Source organism: Rhinopithecus roxellana, chromosome 1 (assembly GCF_007565055.1).
Source record: "Rhinopithecus roxellana isolate Shanxi Qingling chromosome 1, ASM756505v1, whole genome shotgun sequence".
NCBI lineage: Eukaryota > Metazoa > Chordata > Mammalia > Primates > Cercopithecidae > Rhinopithecus > Rhinopithecus roxellana.
This window is the reverse complement of record NC_044549.1, coordinates 195,906,281-195,927,230: the sequence shown is the minus strand read 5'-3', so window position 1 is coordinate 195,927,230 and position 20,950 is coordinate 195,906,281. Positions and strand designations below refer to the sequence as shown.

Here is a 20,950-nt window from a genome sequence, read left to right as displayed (position 1 = left end):
CCAGCTGAGCCAACGCTAAAGATTGTTGAGAAAATAGGCATGTATGGATTTAAGCCTCAGTGTTTATGGCCTGGTTTTAGTTTTTCTTTTGTGATTCTCTACATTATTAATTTTCAACTAATCGACTAATTACCAGTTCTAATTGAGTCAGCCAGAAAGACTACTGTGTTTTCAAACGGCCAATTTGCCCTCAATCATCTCAATGTCTCTTAACTTTTGGAACTGAAAAGGATCTTAAAGATAACCTAGTCTGATGCCCTCAAGTCACAGATGAAGTTGCCCAGGCCCCAAGAGAGGATGTCCTTGACCATGGCCCTATGGTGACTAGAAAACCTAAGTAAGGGCTTCTCCCACTATTCCACCTAGAAGGCAGTCCTATGGGGGCCCAGAAGAATACTGTAGCAGGCAGAATACTGATCTCCCAAAGGTGTCCTAATGAAGCCATGCCCCAAAGAATTAAAGGAACCAATGACTAACAGAAATTCTTGAGTTTGCAGCATGGCAGGTAAGAAAAGAAACAACTTGCTGAAATACTGAAACTCCCTCTCCTTATGAGATAAAAGAACTGGCTGAAATCAGCTGGAACCAAGATGGCCGACCGGAGTCTAGGCAGAACAAGCTTGCTGATGCCACAGACTAAATTTCTAACTTTATACAAAGTTAGTATAAGGCATACTTTATACTAACTTCCCCTAAAATAGTACGGGAGACCCATAAAAGAGTATGAAGAGATAACTGCACATGACCCAGGACTTTCCAGCCCTTCCTTTTCTTCCACCAAATCACCTTCTAATTTTAGAATCCACTCCCTAAACTCTTTCTAATAAAAATCCTGCATTGCAGGGTGACAGATTTGAGGTTGACATTGCTGTCTCCTTGGAAATTGACACTATATTGACAATATATTTAAAATTAAATATTTATATTTCAATAAAAAGCCTTTTCTTAAACACCCAGTGTCATAGTGTTGGCTTCCAAGGCATTGAATCCCTTTTGTTCAGTAACACTAACCCCTGGAACCTCTGACTATGTTAGTTTGAATGGCAAAAGAGACTTTGCAGATGTGTTTAAGGTTAAAGACTTTGAGAAGCAGAGATAATCCTGGATGGTCCAGCTGGACCAATCTAATCATGAGTCCTTAGACGTGCAAGGGGAGGAAGAAAAGTGGGTCAGAAAGATACAATGACAGAAGAAGAGGCAAGAGAAATTCAAAGTGTGAGAGGGTTTGACTCACCTTTGCTGGCTTTGAAGATAGAGGAAGGCAACAGAGCTAAGAAATGCAGACAGTGCTCAGCAGCTGAGAATGGCCCTTAGCCAACAGCCAGCAAGGAAACAGGGAACTCAGCCCTGCGACTGCAGAAACTTTATTCTGCCAACAACCTCAATGAGCAAGGAAATGAATCCTCTTCTAAAGCCTTTGGAAAGGAGCACGGCCCTGCTGACACCTTAATTTTAGCCCTGTGAGACCCATTTCTGACTTCAGGGCTATAGAACTTTAAGATAGTAAAATGTGTTGTTTAAGCCACTAAATCTGTGGTAATGTACTTCAGCAGCAATAGAAAACTAATACAAATGTGATGGTGACAGACCCTCCCTTTTTCAGAATATCCTGGTGCATAGCAACTGATGTCATAGAAAGGGTTCTAGAAGAGCATGTCATGGAGAACTCTTGGGTGCAGACAAGTGGATGATTAATGAAGTAGCATCTGAAAAATCCAGGGAACCAAATGTAGGTGGAGCAACTTCCCTGCGACATACGTCGAAGCTGCTGCAGTGGCTGTTCTTCCCCTCCCCTTGGAAAGGCACCAAAAGCCACCCTTTGGAAGGGCTGGTGGACTGGTAGGTGGGTATATGGTGGGCAGGAGGGTAACAGGCATGACAACACCCAGCTGCAGGAGGTGCTCATCAGCAAATTCACTTATTGCTCATTTGATGACAGTTCAGTTGGGAAGAGGAGGTTTTCACTCATTCGTTCAACAAAGTTTCATTGAGAACCTACTCTGTATTAGGTTCTGTTCTAAGTTCTGGGGATAATGAAGAGAAAAAAACAGACCAGGTTTCTGCATTCCTGGTGCTTACACTCAGGTATGGAAGAGAGAAAATAAGCAAGTGAACAGATAAATGAACAATGGAATTCCTGATATTGATTAATGGTATGAAGAAAATAAAGACCGTCTTTTTTGATGGGGCAGTGATCAAGGAATCTTCTTTGAGGTAGCGAGCTCATATGTAGTGGTCAGGGCAGTTATGTTCCAGGTAGAAGGAATTGTTGGTGCAAAGGACCTGAGGGGAATGAAATTGGCATATTCAAGGAAAAGAAACGTGCCAGGTGACTATGGCAGAGTGAAGGTGATCAAACGAGAGAGTGATGTGAGTTCAGACCGCAGAGGTGCTCAGAGCTGCATCAGAAAGTCTTGTCAGCCAGGCTGAGGAGTGGACACCTTATTCAAAGTGCAAGGGGAATCCACTGGAGATTAGTGATGTGACTGGACATATGCTTTATAAAGCGCCTTTCCAACTGCTGTGTGGGCAGTGGGTTTAGGGGAACAGAGAGGAGTAGGTAGTAGAGGAGTGTAGTTAGAAAACCTACACCTTAGAGTTGATGGTGGTCTGGATTAGGAAGATGGCAGAAAAGAAGATGACAGGTGAATAGGTTCTGGAAGAAGTATAGATGGCACACCCTGATGAACTGGCTTCTGCGGGAGAGGGGAGGAGAGGACTCAGTATGCCTTCTGTGAGTTGAGATGAGGCCTGCCCTTTGGAAGACAGACATTACCAGAAAATGTTGTTTGCTCTGTTGGGAAATGAAACATGCACTGAGAATCACTTTTTTAAATTATTATACTTTAAGTTCTGGGGTACATGTGCACAACTTACAGGGTTGATACATAGGGATACAAGGGCAGGGGTGCAACCAGAGCTAAGAAAAATGTCCGCAAGTAAAATCTAGTGCTGTGCATATTTAATCCACTTACTCTTCAAATCAACACAATTAAGTACTGTTATAATCTGTGCTTCAGATGAGGAAACTGAGGAGTCGAGAGGTTGAGTAATTTGTCTAAGATCACTAATGGGATCGCTGATATCTCAGCCATTGAGGGGTAAAGCCGGAACTTGGACCCACGCAATCTGATTCCCAAGTCTGAGCTCTTAAATGCAAGGCCCTCCTAGATACTGTATTTGGTGTACTGGCCATGTCTGCAACTAATCATGCAGCTTGAGAGTTTGAACAAATGTTTGAAAGTATAATTCTTCTAATTCATGAATATACTTATTTCTAACTTTTGCCCAAGTTTGACATTTCTCAACAGGGAGCAATTTTGTCTCATAGGAACATTTTTGTCTGACATAACTTGAGGGCATCTAGCTACTGGCATCTAGAGGCCAGGTGTACTCCTAAACGATTCCAATGCACAGGATGTTCCCAGAACAAAGCATATTCCAGCCCACGTGCCAAGGTTGAGAACCCCTGGTGTAGGTGTACACAGCCTAGAAGACGTGCACCTGCGAACGGTGACAAACAGGAAGGTGCAATGAATTGGCCAGTTGATATATAACGATGGAGTGCTAGGGGCTATGGTGTATTCCAGGAGGAAGATGAGTTCCAATTTCCAGTTGGACATTCTAGTCTGAGGAATGGGATAGAGCACAAAACAAGACAATCACCTGCAGGGTGTCATGGAAAAAATCTGAGAGCAATAGGGGCTCAGAGGGAAAATGGAACTTTTATGGAGGATCCATCAGGGTCCAAGAAGTTGGCACCTGGGGTAAGGCCTCAAGATGGAGCAATATTTGAATGGGGAAAGGCATGGTAGGGCCCTGTGCATTGGGAAGAACCATGCATGAGGGCACGTGTGCCAGAGGAATGCAGTGGGGAGGTGCAGAGGCATCCAGAGAGGGAGCGCCACGAGAATTCCGAGTTTACTGAATAGATTCGTCCTGATAAAGGGTGGATGGGGTAAAGCCAGATCATGGAGGGCTTGGAAAGCCAACTGTGGGTTTGCTGTGGTAAGAAGAGGGGATTAGCAGTGTTCTTCAAGTGACATTTTGTACCTGCTTTGGGGACGTTTCTCAGTCATGGTAGAAAACACCACCTGCATGAGTTGGCCCGGAGGGTTGGAGATGAGAAGGCTGGGCTATGACTCAGCTTGCTGTGAGGAGGCAGTGGGTTTAGATGGTGACAGCCACGTAAAATGGAAAAGAAATGGAGAAGGCTAAACTCAAGAGTCCAATCTTTGAGTGCCCTCCCCTCCCAAGTGACCCCACTTTTAAAGACAAGGAAGCAGAAGCACTGTGAGGCTAAATGACTTGTCTGTTGTCTGGCTAGTATGTGGCAGGTCTGGGCTTGTCTCATTGCATGGGCAGCAAGGGAAAAACTCAGGGGAGTTTGGTTTATAGAAAATCTAGGGACAAGACTGTGTAAAGGACAAAGACACAACTGGGAATAAGACGCATAAGAGGCAGTAGCGGACATAACTCAACAGGTCAGTAGTGGTCCTGCTGGAGTGGTGGGGCCATGATGCTTTTTCTTTTTTTAAATTTCTCTTTTCCATTTTCCAATATGTATTTAATCACCAAAGTCTACTTTTACAATAAAGGGAAGAAAGGTCTTGAGCATCTGTATCTAATGTCAGAGTGAAACGAGTAAGATACAAACCCAGAAGGAGTCAATGGGTTTTGCTGGATGGAAAGAATTGGGGTTGGGAGGGGGGCCTCAAGAGTGCAATTTCCTTAGAAAATAGGAGGTCAAGAGGAGGAGAAGGGGTGGAGTTTCAGGTGTCCCAGATTTGCAGTGACACAAAGCAGAGAATTAGGATGGGAAGAAGTGTCATGCCTTACCAGGTGAGATTCCTATTTTTCTGATGACACTGAAGTGTGCTCCACCCCCATCCCCACAGTGCCCTTCTTTCCCTTCAGAGGACCAGTGGCCCTGTGACTCTGCTCACTCATCTGGCTACCGTTGCCCCGAGCTGCCAGGAGCCTGGAGAAGATGAAGGCATTCGTGGTTCTCTCCCTCCTTGGCTACCTGGTGGTTCCAAGTGGTGCTTACATCTTGGGGCGTTGCACAGTGGCTAAGAAACTCCACGATGGAGGCCTGGATTATTTTGAGGGCTACAGCCTTGAGAACTGTGAGTAAGCCCCTTTAGTGCTCCCTCCTCTCACCTCCTTGCCCTCCCTTCCTTGGCCGGGCATCCCCAACTCCAGCTGTCCTCAGAGTCACACACCTTCTGTTCCATCTTAGGGGTGTGCCTAGCCTACTTCGAGAGCAAGTTCAACCCCATGGCCATCTACGAGAACACACAAGATGGCTACACTGGCTTTGGCCTCTTTCAGATTCGTGGCAGTGACTGGTGCGGTGACCATGGCAGGAACCGCTGCCACATGTCATGTTCCGGTAAGTCTCTCTTTCCATTCTGTGCAGGGGCACTGGAGGCTGTGGTGCTGTGTCAGAGGCCTGCCTTCCAGATGGCCAGAGTTTACAAAGTTTACAAAGAAGAGGGCGTGGCAGGAGTCATATCCAGCGTGGGTCCCTGGGAGGCTGAGCATTGCACTGCTGAGGGTACAGTGAGATCAGGCTGTGGGGAGTCAGGCAGGCTAACCTAGGATGGAGTGATGGAGACCCCTGTTGAAATGGGCAGAGGTGTTGGGAAGTTGAGAGGAGACTGCAGGCATCAGAGCCTGAAGGTTGGGAGCAGAGGGCTCCAGCTGGCCTGATTTCACCCATGCTCGGCCACCTCTCCCTTTTTTAAGGGGGCAGTTGCTGCCACTTTGAAAGGCAGAACTGGTTACTGGGAGGAGACAGGAGCTGGGCATCCCAAGGGGAGCTTGCCCACTGCTCTTAGGCGGTCCCAAGTACCTGTGATCAAGGGGAGGTGGTTGCCAGGATTCACTCATTGCATGAGCATTTTTTTTTTTTTTTTTTTTTTTTGAGACGGAGTCTTGCTCTGTCACCCAGGCTGGAGTGCAGTGGCCAGATCTCAGCTCACTGCAAGCTCCGCCTCCCAGGTTCACGCCATTCTCCTGCCTCAGCCTCCCAAGTAGCTGGGACTACAGGCGCCGCCACCTCGCCCGGCTAGTTTTTTGTATTTTTAGTAGAGACGGGGTTTCACCGTGTTAGCCAGGATGGTCTCGATCTCCTGACCTCGTGATCCGCCCGTCTCGGCCTCCCAAAGTGCTGGGGATTACAGGCTTGAGCCACCGCGCCCGGCCTGCATGAGCATTTATTGAGCACTTACTAAGTGCCAGGCCTTACAGAGTTGCCATTTTAGTGCTTGTTAACTGCCAGCTACTCTTTTAAGCCCTTTGTAAGTATTCATCTAATTAATTCATCTAATCAATCTAATTAAATACCCATGAGGTGGGTACTGTTATCCCCATTCTACAAATGGGGAAACTGAGGCCCAGAGAGGGTAAGTATATGCCCAAAACCACACAGCTGTGCGGTGGTAGAGCTGCGAGGGAGACCTAAGCAGTGCGATTCCTGAGTTGGGGCTAAACCAAGAGGCTACGCAGCCGGGCCAGGTCTCCCTCACATCTGAGGCAGTCTTTCTGCCTAAGCACCCCAGCATCCTCCCTAATGAGCAAACCTCCCTCCACACTGATGGGTGAGAACCATTCCAGAGCCTGTGGCTTCTGAGCTGGGTCTTTAGGAGACAGAGTGGAGGGGTTGGAGTGAAGGCCTGAAGCCTTCTCATGCGGCCTGGGGAGTACCTGTCTGTGTTGGGCCCTATGATTGACCTTTAGCGCCAGAGAAGAGTAAGAACGTTCTCCGAATCAAGGAGAGGCAGGACTGCAAAGTAGGAGGAAAAGGCACAGGAACTCTGTGGGAACCTGGTGGGAATCCTAGCTGCTGCCGTTAAGAACGATATGAGCTTGTATAAGTCACTTCTAGAGCCCCTCCATCTGTAGATAGATAGATCTACATGTAGATCTATCTATAGATATCTATAGATATCTAATGTAGTGGGGACATTAACAACCACTTAGGGTTTCTGTGAACATAAAATGGAATAATGTACATAAAATGCCAGGCAGGGCCCTTAGTGAATTATAACAATCACAGTCTAGTTGAGGAGACATACACATTAAAAGTGTAAGTTAATAACATTTTAAAATTAATTAAATTCATTTAATTTAAATTGAAATGATGGTACATCCAGTGTCACCCAGAGCTTCCTGGTAGCCAAGGCAAAAAGAGAAATATGGTAGGCCTGTAATTTATATTTCATAGGCAGAAATCTATCTATCTATCTATCTATCTATCTATCTATCTATCTATCTATCTATCTATCTATCATCTATCTATCTATCTTATCTCCATCTCTCCAGAATCCAGTGGGAGACACATAAAATTATCTGTCTGTAATAGAGGTGGTACTGTGTGTTGTGATAAAAATATGGTGGACTGTATATCCTGAAAAACTCTCCCATTAGGTAGAATGTAAACAAAGAAAAGAAAAAAAATTCTTTTAAAGTCCCAGACTGAGTTGGCAAGATAGTAAGGAAAATGCCTAGAGGCTAAAAGGGGAACAAGGATACAGATAGGTTAAGTGAAGTGTTAGAACAGATCATGATCCTGGGCATCAGCTGTTTCTCTGTAGCCTAATCAATATATTTTAATGGAAAAAATTTTATAAGAATTACAAGTTAAAAAATCAATAGATCTGGTAAAAAGATGACTACATCCTGCTACCTCCTTAGGGTTGTCTAACAAAAATCTAAGGACTGATTTATTATTGGAAGACTCTCTGATGTGAGCACCCTGTACCTTCCCTGATATCACTCTAACTTAGCTGTCACATGGGGGCATGGTATCTTCCATTTTATTTTCCCCACAGCTTTACTGAATCCTAATTTAGAGAAGACAATTAAATGTGCCAAGACCATTGTAAAAGGAAAACAAGGGATGGGAGCATGGTAAGTCGTACATTTTTATGTAGTCTGTATTAACGACTTTCACTCATGATCTCTAATCTGAGTCTTGGCCAAATCTTGGCTGTTGCGCATCTGCAGTGCCAAACTAAAAGGCTCTCACTCACCAAGGTAAGTAGCAGAAAACCATTGAGTTCCACAACCTCAAGGCCACAGAGGGAGGGAAACAATTATCAGAAATTGCCTTGAATTGTACTTTTTTCCCCCAAATCTTGTTTAGGGTTCTACAGAATGCTAGGATGAACATCTTCAAACTAAATCTGTGCTTATTATGATAATCTCTGATTGTTTCTTTCCTATAAGTTCCTACAAGGTTTTTGAATACCTTTAAGGTTCTTGATGCATATTGTGAAATCCAGCAGGCCCGTATTTGTTTAAAGGGTTTAGTAAAATGTAGATTTACTGCATTTTCACCAATCATAAAACTTTTGCGATTTAAAGGTGAATAACTGGCTGGGCATGGTGGCTCACACCTGTAATCCTAGCACTTTGGGAGGCCGAGGCAGTTGGATCACCTGAGGTCAGGAGTTCAAAACCAGCCTGACCAACATGGCGAAAACTTGTCTCTACTAAAAATACAACAACAACAACAACAAAAGCCAGGTGTGGTGGTGTGTGCCTGTAGTCCCAGTAACTTGGGAGGCTGAGACAGGAGAATTGCTTGAACCCACGAGGCAGAGGTTGTAGTGAGCCGAGATCGCGCCACTGTACTCCAGCCTGGGCAAAAGAGTGAGACTCAATCTCAAAAAAAATAAAAAATAAAAAAGTGAATAACAATTTTGTCTTACCTTCTTTTGTCTTTTATGATATCTCATTAGGGCATTTTCTCCCGTGTTTGTTATATATTACTATTGTTTTGTAATTTTTTTCATCTTTGCTCTTTACCTATTTTAAAATTCAAATTATATTATTTGAAAGAGCTCTTTATATATTTGGTATATTAACTGATTGTTGTATATTTATTGCCAAAAATAACTGCAACTCTAATTTCCTCTTTAGCCAGATATTTGCTTAGAAGAGTCTAAAACCTACAAGAGTTTGGGCATATGCCTGACTTCTTTCAACGAGTGTTGCATTTGTTTATGTTTTCGTGTGTGGTTGCAATTCATTCTCATTGCTATATGGTATTCCATTGTGTGGATTCACCACGGGTTACTTACTTATTCCTCTATTGGTGGGCATTTGGTAGTTTCTTCGTTTTTAGTGCTGCCATGGACAGTCTATACTTATCTTTTGGTGAATGCAAATATAAAAGGATTTCTATTGTTTTTACCAAGGAATAAAATTGCTAGTCATAGAATAAGTGTATTTTCAGATTTGGCATATTGTGTCAAACAGTTTTCTAAAGGGATTTTTATCAATGTACACTACCATCAGAAATTATGCATTTCAGTTGCTTCACATTCTCAACCACGTTTGGTAATTTCCAGTTTATTCTCATGACCGCGTTGTGGTTTTGCATTATGGTTTTACTTTGCATTTTCCTCATGAGGTTTCAAATGTTTATTGGCCATTTATATATCCCCTTTGGTGAAGTGCCTCTTCAAATCTTTTGTCAATTTTTCTATTGTGCTGTCTTTTTCTTATTAATTTGTAGGAGACATTTATATATTCTGGATAAATTTTTTTTGTTGGATATATGTATTGCAACTGTCTTTCATTCTGTGAGTTACCTTTTTATCTTTTTTTTTTTTTTAAATAAAAGACATCTAAAAAAAAAAAAAAAGAAAAGAAATGGGATCTTTCTTCGTTACCCTGGCTAGAGTGCAGTGGTGTTATCATAGCTCACTGTAGCCTGGAACTCCTGGCCTCAAGTGATCCTCCTGCCTCAGCCTCCCAACTAGCAAGGACAACAGACACATGTCACCATGCTTGGCTCTTTTTTTTTTTTTTTTTTAACTTCTCCAGAGTGTCTTGATAAACAGAAGTTCTTAGTCATAATGTAGTCTAATTTATTATTGCTTTCCCTTTATGGTTATTTTAACAAATATCTGCCTATTCCTTGGTCTTGAGGATATTCTCCTTTTTTCCTAAAAGCTTTACTGTTTTATCTTTCACGTTTGGCTCTGCAATATCCTTTCTTTCTTTTTCTTGCCCTGTTGCATTGGCTAGGATCTCCAGTAACTGTTGAATAGAAGTAACAATAGTGGCATCCTTGTCTCATTTCTAGTCTCACAGGTAGAGAAGTTCAATATTGTATCATTACATGTGATGTTTTAAGTATCTGGAGATACTCTTAATCAGATTGTGTTCCTTTTCATCTCAGTTTAGTAAAGTTTTTTTTTTTTTTTTTAATAATGAATGGGTGCTGAATTTTGGTTATTACATTTTATTTACTTTTTTGCAATTCTGTGTTAGCTTATCCATCTGCCTTAAAAATTCATACTATTGTCTTTTTTTAGTGTCTCTTAACTCTCATGACTTTTCCAAAGGTCATATCTGGTGACATCTTATTGAGGATGTCAGTTCTATAAAATTTACTTCTGGATCCTGTAGTACGTTATTTCATAATAAATTTCATTATGATGTGCTGGTAGTGGTGGCTCATGTCTGTAATTCCAGCACTTTGGGAGGCTGAGGTGGGTGGATCACCTGAGGTCAGGAGCTCAAGACCAGTCTAGCCAACATGGCGAAACCCCATCTCTACTAAAAAAATACAAAAATTAGCCAGGCGTGGTGGCACGCATCTGTAATCCAAGCTACTTGGGAGGCTGACATAGGAGAATCGCTTGAACCTGGGAGGCGGAGGTTGCAGTGAGCTGAGATTGTGCCACTGTACTCCAGCCTGGGCAACACAGTGAGACTCTGTCTCAAAAAAATTAATAAAGAAATTTTATTATGATGCCCCCTTTTCTTTTTGTGATATTTCCCCATAGGTTCCATGTTAGCTTTATCCTCTTTACTCTTCCTTGAATAAAGACAGAATTACACATATTTAGTATTTGCTAAATGGACAGGTTGTGTGGCTTTTTCTTGTCTCTGTTCACTGTTACTTGGGTTATGGCCAGACCCTTTTCTCTGATGTCTATCTGGGGGTAGATTGGTGTGCACCTCTCTTGGTCTAGTTTCCAGTTTGGAGATTTTGCTGGTGTGAGTGTCTTTCTGATATGCTGAACCAATGGAGGGCAAGAAAATCCTCCATTTCCAGCTTACACTGCTACCATCTCTATCCACGCTGTTTATGGTGGCAGGCCTACATTACCCAGTGAACACTGCACCATCACAAACTTCCTTCTTCCCCTACCTTTTCTCCCCCTGTCCCACATTTTATAATTACTTGCCTGGTTGATTCTGGACATTGTAATCTCCAGATAGATCTAGAAAGAATGTCATATTTCCTAAGTTCCAGACGGCACAATTTTTCAGATCTTAGTATTTCTGAAACTAGGCTTTATTTTGTAATCAATGTATTATACCCCCAAAGCTGTTATTAAATCATTGATGAATCTTAGAATAGAAGATGTCTTACAATAGAGGAAATCCTATAATAATAGCTGCAATTTCTTAACTGATTGCATTTATATGCACATCATGATTGAATCCTCACAAATCCCTCTGCAGTGAGCATTCTTTTTTTTTTTTTTTTTTTTTCTGAGACGGAGTCTCGCTCTGTCACCCAGGCTGGAGTGCAGTGGCCGGATCTCAGCTCACTGCAAGCTCCACCTCCCGGGTTCACGCCATTCTCCTGCCTCAGCCTCCCGAGTAGCTGGGACTACAGATGCCCGCCACCTCGCCCGGCTAGTTTTTTGTATTTTTTAGCAGAGACGGGGTTTCACCATGTTAGCCAGGATGGTCTCGATCTCCTGACCTTGTGATCCGCCCGTCTCGGCCTCCCAAAGTGCTGGGATTACAGGCTTGAGCCACCGCGCCCGGCCTGCAGTGAGCATTCTTATCTTCATTTTCAAAATGAGAAAAGGAAGGCATAGAGAAGTAGAATAACCTACTTGTGGTCACAGCAATATGATCAATCCTGGATCTGTGCTATTCCAAGCCTCAGGTCACCAGGCTACTCAAAGAGATGGGGATGGGTGACACAGAAGATCTATGCTCTGGTTATGTAGAAGGCAACCAAAGTATGGTTATCCAGTACTCCAGTGAGTCCTAACTCAGGGTTTCTGAGCAGAGTCAGTGTAGGGTGGTGGGGGGAGAAAGGACAGGCCTGCAGGTGGACAAATTTCACTAGTGGAAGCATAGGTGGTGTTCTTTACTATAAATCATGGGCCCTGAAGGCAGCAGAGACTTTGTCCAGAATCTGATCCAGAAGGTTATGTCTGTCTCAGAGGCCGAGACATTTTATTGTTGCTTTTTTTGTTTTGTTTTGTTTTTCTGTGTCTTCAAGGTACTTTGAAACTATTAGGTTGTTGCAAAAGTCATGGTGGTTTTTGCCATTAAGAGTAATGGCGGTTTTTGCCATTACTCTTAATGGCAAAAACCGTGATGACTTTCGCACCAACCTAAAAAATTCAACAAGAGATTGTTTTTCCTGCTTCTATATCTCCAGCCTCTAGCTCTGTGCCTGACACATAATGGATGCCCCCATGTGCTTGTTGAAAAATTGAGGCTGCATTTGGGGCCACTACCCTGAAGTTATTCATAACATTTTTATTTTTAAATTTACTATTTATTATCTTTAAAAATGAAAATAAACCCTTTCCCTCTTAGCAGCCTCCTCAAGGTCACCAGTGTTAATATTCTTAGAAATCAGAGAAAAATGTATGCACAGATATTTTAAAACACACATGGAATCCCAGTGTCCACTCTGAGCTGCTCCTTGCTTTTTCTCATCTTTTAATAGAGCTCACAAATCGGCATTATTACTACTTAAAGGTCTCTGTCATTGCTGTAACAGCTGCTAGTGCCCCGCTGTATAGATGTTGCAGGTAATTTATCTGCCAGTTCTCTAATGATGAAAATTTAGTTCGTTTCATTTTTGTTGCTGGTGTTGCTGTTTCAAAATTCTATCATAAGCATCTTGCTTTTAGAACTTTTATGTTCTTTCAATTGTATCCTCAGAGAAATCCCTTGAAGGGAATTTATTAGACTATTTGGTGCATTTAAACGTTGGAGAGACCGGTTGCTAAACTGCCATTCAGAGAAGGGGCCCCTCCACCAACACTGCACGAAGGGGCCTGTTTCTCCTCAGCTCACCAGTCTGAGGTGTTAAAAACCTGTGTAGTTTTGGAAAATTGAGGTGTGTAAAGTGATATCATTCTGTTTTGCTTTGCACGTTGAAATTACAAAGGAAGTTGAACATGTTTTCATGTGTTTATTGGCTATTTTTCTGTGAACTGTTTACTTATATACTTAGTCCATTTTTCTATTGTGTTGTTAATGGTTTTTTTCTTCATGTTGGTCTTTTATTTGTCTTTTATAAATTAGGCTTATTAGACTTTTATTCATTTTATTTGCATTAACTATTTTTCCAGGTTTGTTATCTGTATTTTGATTTTATGGTATTTTTATCCTACAAGAGTTTCACAGATTCACAAAATCAAATCCCTTGGTTTTTTTCCTTTGTGGCTTCTGGATCTGTGTGACATCTCTTTCTTAGAAAGGTCTTTTGTACTCCAAAATTGTAAGCCACGTATTACAACAGTGCTGACACACACACAAATTAAGCCCTGTATTAAATTTTTGTTAGATAAATTAAAAATAGAATATGATTTTATGTTTTTAATGCTTAAAATGTTGGCCTTCTTGGAATTTATTTTGGTATAAAAAGTGAGGTGCAGGGATGCAGCTTTATATTTTTTAAATGGCTAGTCATTGATTTCAATACTATTTAATCATTAACCCATTTTCATCACTAATTTAATAGACTGTAATTTTAAAGTGAAAGTCCCCTTATTAATGTTAACTATCTTTGGAGTGTTCGAAATACCTTTCACATATGGTCCAGGTTTCCAATTAATGTGGAAGCTTGGCTGATTCTCTAGAGTAAGCCTTAATGAACTAAAACACTAAAGATGGTTATTTTTAGTGTATGGCACTGAGTGGAGCTATGCTAAGCCAGGCAGATCAAGGCCTTCTTATTGCTCAGGTTCCCAGTAAAGGGAGCTCTTATTAAGCTAACAGGCAGCCACGTGTTCTCCAAAGCTCAGTTGGTCAGCTCTGGAGGGTTGGGGCAGACAGGAAGGGAGAAGACTAAGACCACACATGTCCCCAAGGAGTCCCTTCAGCAATGTCTGCCCTGGGCTATGCAAAGCCTTGGGCTTTCTGAAAATACCTGTGTGTGTGCTTCCATGCCACTCTGTAGCTATGAGGGGCCAGAGATCCACAGTCCTGTCTTCCACTGTGGGACCTCCTACCCTGGAAGACCCATGGAGACCTTCCCACTGAGGGATGGGATGACCAAACAGGGTTTCTAATGGCTTACAGCTGGCCTGGGTGACTCCCCACCCCGGAGATAGGGACTGGAGAACCTAAAGCCTGGGTGCTGGCACGGGGACCCAGAACTAGGGAATCACTATTACAAGCACCAGGAAAAAAGGTTAGAGAAACTCAATGCAGCTGACTTAGGTGGGGCTAAAGAGTCGGAAGGAATTTTGGAAGGTGAAGAGTGAAGCAGGTACATGGAAAGGTGAAAGAGGCCCTGGCCCAGGGGACAAAGGTTCTATTTGCAGGCCTAGGGTCTGCCAAAGACTCATCATGTGACTTGGAAAGTCACGGAACTTCTCTGAAGCTCACTTCAGAGAAGCAAATGATACTTCCGTTGCAGGGTTGGGAGAGAATTTCACAGTTCACAGTTGAGCTTCCTCATCTCACCATGTGGGGTTTATGAAATGAGGTAGGGGCTGATGTGTGCACTAGGATGGAGGAAGCACCAGTATTCATGCCAGGATGTGGTGGAGACAGCACTGGAGATGCACAGAAGCCTTCAGAATGCTGCCCACCGCAGGGGTGGCAAACTCAGTCTCTAAGGGTGTAAATGGCCTGAGTGGGGATGTGAAGCCCTGGAGACCTTGAGTTCTGACTTTGAGGAGCCCCTCCCTCCTGTTCACTTCTTTCTACAGGCCCACCTGGTCCCGGTACTGCCAGTACTCTGACACCCTAGCGCGGTGGCTGGATGGTTGCAAGCTGTAGCCACCTGCATGGCCCCTGCAGCACTCACCAGCTGCATCTTGTGAATGAAGGTACTTTTCTGCTTGCTGCTTAAGTCAATCCTGTTGATGATCTCACCACTTTAAAAGCTCCAGATGGAAAAGGACAAAAGTTTGCTTCATCCGGGGTTGCAGGATGCAGAATAAACCAAACTAGTTACTCAGCTTGGGCCAAAGATCTCTGCTTTGATTATGATTATCTCTATGATCACCATTATTTACTATTATTGTGATTTATTATTATTTAATCTCGGATGGAGGAATTGAAGGAAGGAAATTATCTGAAAAAGAAGATGTGTCCATGAATGTCAATACTAAACAGGAAGAGGAAGAACAGGTACAGTAGAACCAAAGAGGAAAGAAGAGAGGAAGAGAGGCTGGTATAAGCAGGACCTCCAGCCAAGGCATGTCCACACTGGGACACACAGGGGGAAGGGAGAGACCACAGAATCCTCTTTGCACGTCTATGAAGGGAATCAAATGACAGTTGCTCATTTCTTATAAAAAGTCTCTAAAAATTATAAGTAACACATATTTGCACTAGAGAAATTTGAGAAAATACAGAAATGTTAAAAAGGAGAAAATTTTTCCTATAATCTCAGTACTCAAAGACAATTGCTGTTATGTTTTGGTTGCATTTCCTTCTGGTCTTTTTTCTGCATAGGGTTTTTATTCTTTTTCAAAAATGCTATGATAATGCTGTAGTTAGAGAGTTTTGCATCTGGCTTTTTTAGAAAGAAGGCAAACAAATAAGGTAAGACACTTTTCCCCTACATTTGTTTCAATTTTAAGTAGCAAGGGGTTTATTTTAGAAGCTTGGTGGCTTACAGCTTCTTTCATGGGATGGAGCCTAGGTGTCAGCCTGGGCTTCCTGGACACACCTGCCTGAGATCTGATAGCAGCAGCAGTGAGAGCAGAGGTATTTGCTCAGCAGGTCAGGTCACCTATGGGACCCACACCATCATGGGGGTTGGAGAACACAGTCTTTCTTTCTTTTTCTTTTTCTTTCTTTTTTTCTTTTTTTTCTTCTTTTTTTTGAGACAGAGTCTTGCTCTGTCACCCATTGCTGGAGTGCAATGGTGCCATCTCGGCTCACTGCAACCTCAGCCCCCCAGGTTCAAGCAAGTCTCCTGACTCAGCCTCCCGAGTAGCTGGAATTACAGGTGCGCACCAACACCGCCTCGCTGATTTTTGTATTTTTAGTAAAGACGGAGTTTCACCAAGTTGGCCAGGATCGTCTTGAACTCCTGACCTCAAGTGATCCATCAGCCTCGGCCTCCCAAAGTGTCGGGGTTAGGAGCGTGAGCCACCGAGCTTGGCCATGTTAGATCTTTAGGTATTGCCATTTAAAAAACCATTACAGGCCGGGCGCGGTGGCTCAAGCCTGTAATCCCAGCACTTTGGGAGGCCGAGACGGGCGGATCACGAGGTCAGGAGATCGAGACCATCCTGGCTAACACGGTGAAACCCCGTCTCTACTAAAAATACAAAAACTAGCCGGGCGAGGTGGCGGGCGCCTGTAGTCCCAGCGACTCGGGAGGCTGAGGCAGGAGAATGGCGTAAACCCGGGAGGCGGAGCTTGCAGTGAGCTGAGATCTGGCCATTGCACTCCAGTCCGGGCGACAGAGCGAGACTCCGCCTCAAAAAAAAAAAAATAAATAAATAAAAAAAATAAAAAACCATTACAAGGAGTGCTGAAGTCCCTGTTTGGGGCTGTCCCTTTTTATTGCTTACATTTTAAAAATTACCCCAACAACATATATTTAATGAAGAAAACCTGGGTAGCATAAGTAGTTATAAAGAAGGAAATTAAGAATATCCCCCCACTGGAAACAGAAGTTTTCATCATTGTTATGTAGCTAAAGTGGGGAACCCTGACGTAGGGATGGTTAGTGTTAAACTTCATGTGTATCCTTCCCTACGTGTGTGTGTGTGCACATTTTTCCCTTACAGACATGGACTACTACTAAACATACAGTTCTGTATCTTGCTTTTTTCACTCAATATTTTGTGATCTAATATTTCCAAGTCTACAACAGGGATCCTAGCACCGTTTTTAACAACTGCACAGTTTTCCATTATACAGACAAACTATGATGTATGTAACTCTTTATTGTTACTCGTTGTAATTTAGAAAAAAATGGAAGAAATTAGGTAAAAAGTGGCTACCTGAAAGGCAGGCAGGATCCAAATCAATTCAGCCCTTCTTTTTGTCTTCACCTTGGTTACTTTGAGAAGGAAGAAATGGCTATAAGTTAGAATTTCAGAGACAGAACTTTTACTCAAGTTCAGTAACGATTGTTGAGCTTAATCAAACAATTTTTTGTGGCTTTCCCTCCTCTCTAGAGAGGAGGGCATTCTATATTCCCCAACCACACAGCATGAATCATACAGTAAAATTACTGGCAGCGGCACTTGCAGTTGAGATCAATGTGAAACTTTGATCAACTTTTTTATTGAGCTGGGAACCCCACACTATTTCCGAGGGTGGGTCCAAGAATGATAATGCACATGACCTCAACCCAACCTTAACCTAGAATTAATAACCTGCAATTGATGAAAACAGTGTCTCCTCGAGTGCCAAATCCAGCGTGCTGCCGCCTCCTTCCAGCCCATTGCTTCTGCTGCGGCTCACCATCCTCTAATGGACACTTGTGTCAACATGGGCGTGAGGCGTGAGGACAAAGCAAATGTTAGTGTATTGATTGGAACAGTCTCTCTTGGGTTGCCCAAGCCCACTGATAATGGGTGTTACAGTGAGCACTCATTCTGGGGGCAGATCCCCTTGTCTGGTTTACAGAATGATCCAAGCTGGATTAGGAAATCTCAATAACAACTCCTGTTATTATTACTTCTGTTACCAGCAACTATCATATTAACGCCAACTGTATAAATATTACACAGACATTTACACAATATTTTCAAGCCTTGCAAAACCTCCTAAGGTAGTTATGAAACATACCCCTATTACAGATGGTGAAGTTGAGACTTAGGGCTAAATAATGTGGCTTTACTCCAGTTTGGTAAGTGATGAAGTTGGGATTGGTATCTCCTCAAAACCTATATCCCCCCACAGAGCTCCCTTCCAAACCCTGGTACTATATGGGTGTTAATTTTCTACTCCATTAGCTGGAAAATTGGGTATCTAGCTTTTTAATTAAGACATTGCACTTAAGAGGTATTAGGCAACTAGTGCAGGACAATGGTCATCATGTTGGTGCCCAGTTCACAGGCTGGGAAATTGAGGGAATTTTCTCAACTGCACAAAATAAATCGAGAAGACAGTGTGGGAATCTACAGCATTTCTAAGCTTCTGTCATAGTAAAAATCACCTGGGGCAGGCCGGGCACGGTGGCTCATGCCTGTAATCCCAGCACTTTGGGAGGCTGAGGCAAGCAGATCACCTGGGGCCAGGAGCTCGAGACCAGCCTGGCCAACATGGCTAAACCTCATATCTACTAAAAATACAAAAAATTAGTTGGGTATGGTGGTGGATGCCTGTAGTCCCAGCTGCCTGTGAGGCTGAAGCATGAGAATCACTTGAACTCAGGAGGTGGAGGTGGCAGTGAGCCAAGATCACACCACTGCACTACAGTCGGAGCGACAGAGCAAGACTCTGTCTCAAAAAACAAACAAACAAACAAACAAACAACAAACAAACAAAAAATCACCTGGAGCAACTGTTAAAATGCTGATTCCTGGGTCGTGTGTCTGACCTACTGAATCCATATCTCTAGAGATGTGGTCCAGGGAATCTGTGTTTCCAAAGCTTCTCCAGATAGCTCTGATCTTCAGGAAACTTGGAAGAAACCGGCTAGTGCAAAGAGTACAGGGTTGGAAAATGTCAGCAGTCATAGGGATCGTTCCTGGCTCTGCCACTTCTCACTGAGTCAGTTAATTACTTGAGCCTCATTTTTCCTACCTGCAATGAAGTGAGCGACCCTGGCTGCACTGGCTACACAGTGTTGATGTTGAGGGGGCAGCAGTGAGACCATGGGGGTCTTCTGACTTCTGGGCCCTTCACCTGCTTCCCAGCACCATACTGACTTTATGAGTAAAAACACTGCTACAGATCTGCCACCAGGAGGGCCTAGGGTGTGTGTGTGTGTGTGTGTTTGCACGTCTGGTGCCATGTGTATCCTGCAGTGTAGCCTGTTCAAGTCCCTTACTGGAGTAAGAAGATTGTATCTCATGCACCCTCAGGACACTGATTTCCACGACTGTCCCTAAGTTGTGGTGGTTTTGCTTTGTATTTCAAACCCTGCATACGTCTCAGTTAAGAGCCAGGCAGCCTCTGCTCCAGGCAGCCTCTGCTCCCCTTGGCTGCTTCCTCCTTCCTCCCTGAAGTCCTGTACCTCCTTTGAAGTAAGTGTTCCTCCTGCATTCTCCTGTTCCTGCCCCTCATTCACTGAAGATTTTGGCTCCTGGCTCACTATTTTTCTACCACTATTGGAATCATCATTCTTGGTGGCTTCAGTATTTATTTAGGCAAGTCACCAGCACCCTGGCATCTTGGTTCCTTGAGGTCACCACCTGGAAAGATCTTGTCCTCCACCTCACTTCAGCCTATCAGCTTTGCCATTACTAGTAACTCCACCACCTTAAAAATCTCAATTCTAAGACCCCACTCTTTGAACACCACATCATATCTTTCCATTGTATCCCTCAAGCAGCTCTCTGATGCCAAAATTCTTTGGTTCCACTGGAATCTCTAAGGATTGGTCCTATCACCCTCACACTGTCCCTCACCTCATGTCCTCACTTCTCTCCTGCCCTGGCTCAGATTCCACAGCCACCATCATAATGATGTCATGCATGCATCCTCATCCTCTGTGCTCCTCCCTCCGACATACTCACCTGGCTACCCAGTCCCAGTTACAACCAACTTTACCTACTTTGCGTTTGCACCCAAGTAGCTGTACATATTTAGAGAAGAAAAAAATTTCCACAAAATTCTGTTGACTAGCGTCACTTTAAATTCTTAAAAACCGTTATCAAGTGCGCCTTTACATTTCTGACCTCTTAGATGACTATTTCACACTTTCTCCTCTCTCTTTAACTCACACCTCCTCCTTCATTCACCCTCTTAGCTGCTGCTGCTGCTTTCTAGTTCACTGAAGAAATAGAAGCTGTCAGATAAGACCATCTGCAGCTCCATCCCCACCTCTGTCTACAACCACGCTCTGCCATTCCCATGGTTCTGAACTGTGGGTGCTCCCAGCTAAGGCAGGCCTCTCCACTTGGTTCCTGGATCTCAATTCCCCTTGTCTTGTCTCACTTTACAAGAGAAAAGTGAGAGGCCAGGTGCAGTGGCTTATGCCTATAATGCCAACACTTTAGGAGCCTGAGGCAAGCCAATCACTTGAGCCCAAGAGCTCAAGACCAGCCTGGGCAACATGGCAAAACCCCGTCTCTACAAAAAAATGCAAAAAGTTAGCTGGGTGTGGTGGCGTGCACTGTAGTCCCAGCTACTTGAGAGGCTGAGGTGGGAGGATTGATTGAGCCCGGGAGGGAGAGGCTGCAGTGAGATCGCACCACTGCACTCCAGCCTGGGTGACAGAGTGAGACTCCGTCTCAGAAAAAAAAAAAAAAAAAAGAAGAAGAGAAGTGATAATGTACTGTCACTTTCTCCCTCCCTGCTTGATTGCTTAGACCATCAAAGAAACATATTGTAATATCTCCTCCTTAAGGCAGTCTCTCTCGGCCTCTGATTTCCTACCATTTCTTAAAATTGATATTGTAATATCTCTCACTTAAAACAATCTCTCTTGGCTTCTGATTTCCTACCATTTCTTCAAAAGATTCCTCAAAAAACTTGTCCAAGTTCCCACTCTTCTCTGCATTACCTTCCCTTCTCTCTTCAATCCACTTTATTGGAAGCATGTTTATTATGGTCTCATATTGCAAAATCCTATGAT

General features: G+C 43.4%; 1 protein-coding gene across 2 annotated transcripts; it reads left to right on the top strand.

Moving 5' to 3' along the window:
- Nucleotides 1-1,645: 1,645 nt before the first annotated feature.
- LYZL4 (lysozyme like 4) lies at nucleotides 1,646-15,196 on the top strand. 2 transcript variants are annotated; one of them, XM_030935489.1, is made up of 5 exons: nucleotides 1,646-1,839; nucleotides 4,918-5,129; nucleotides 5,243-5,395; nucleotides 7,839-7,917; nucleotides 14,946-15,196. In XM_030935489.1, the coding sequence occupies exons 2-5, from the start codon at nucleotides 4,991-4,993 to the stop codon at nucleotides 15,013-15,015; spliced, it is 441 nt and encodes a 146-aa protein (XP_030791349.1). In that variant the 5' UTR covers nucleotides 1,646-1,839; nucleotides 4,918-4,990; the 3' UTR covers nucleotides 15,016-15,196. The 2 variants fall into 2 exon arrangements, with proteins under 2 accessions (XP_030791349.1, XP_010372611.1); XM_010374309.2 differs by having other exon boundaries at nucleotides 4,899-5,129.
- Nucleotides 15,197-20,950: the final 5,754 nt, after the last annotated feature.

Coding starts and splice junctions, on each gene's coding strand:
- LYZL4 (XM_030935489.1), top strand. CDS start 4,991: ATGAAGGCATTCGTGGTTCTCTCCCTCCTTGGCTACCTGGTGGTTCCA. Junction 5,130..5,242: donor GGGCTACAGCCTTGAGAACT/GTGAGTAAGCCC, acceptor GTTCCATCTTAG/GGGTGTGCCTAGCCTACTTC. Junction 7,918..14,945: donor AAACAAGGGATGGGAGCATG/GTAAGTCGTACA, acceptor TTCTTTCTACAG/GCCCACCTGGTCCCGGTACT.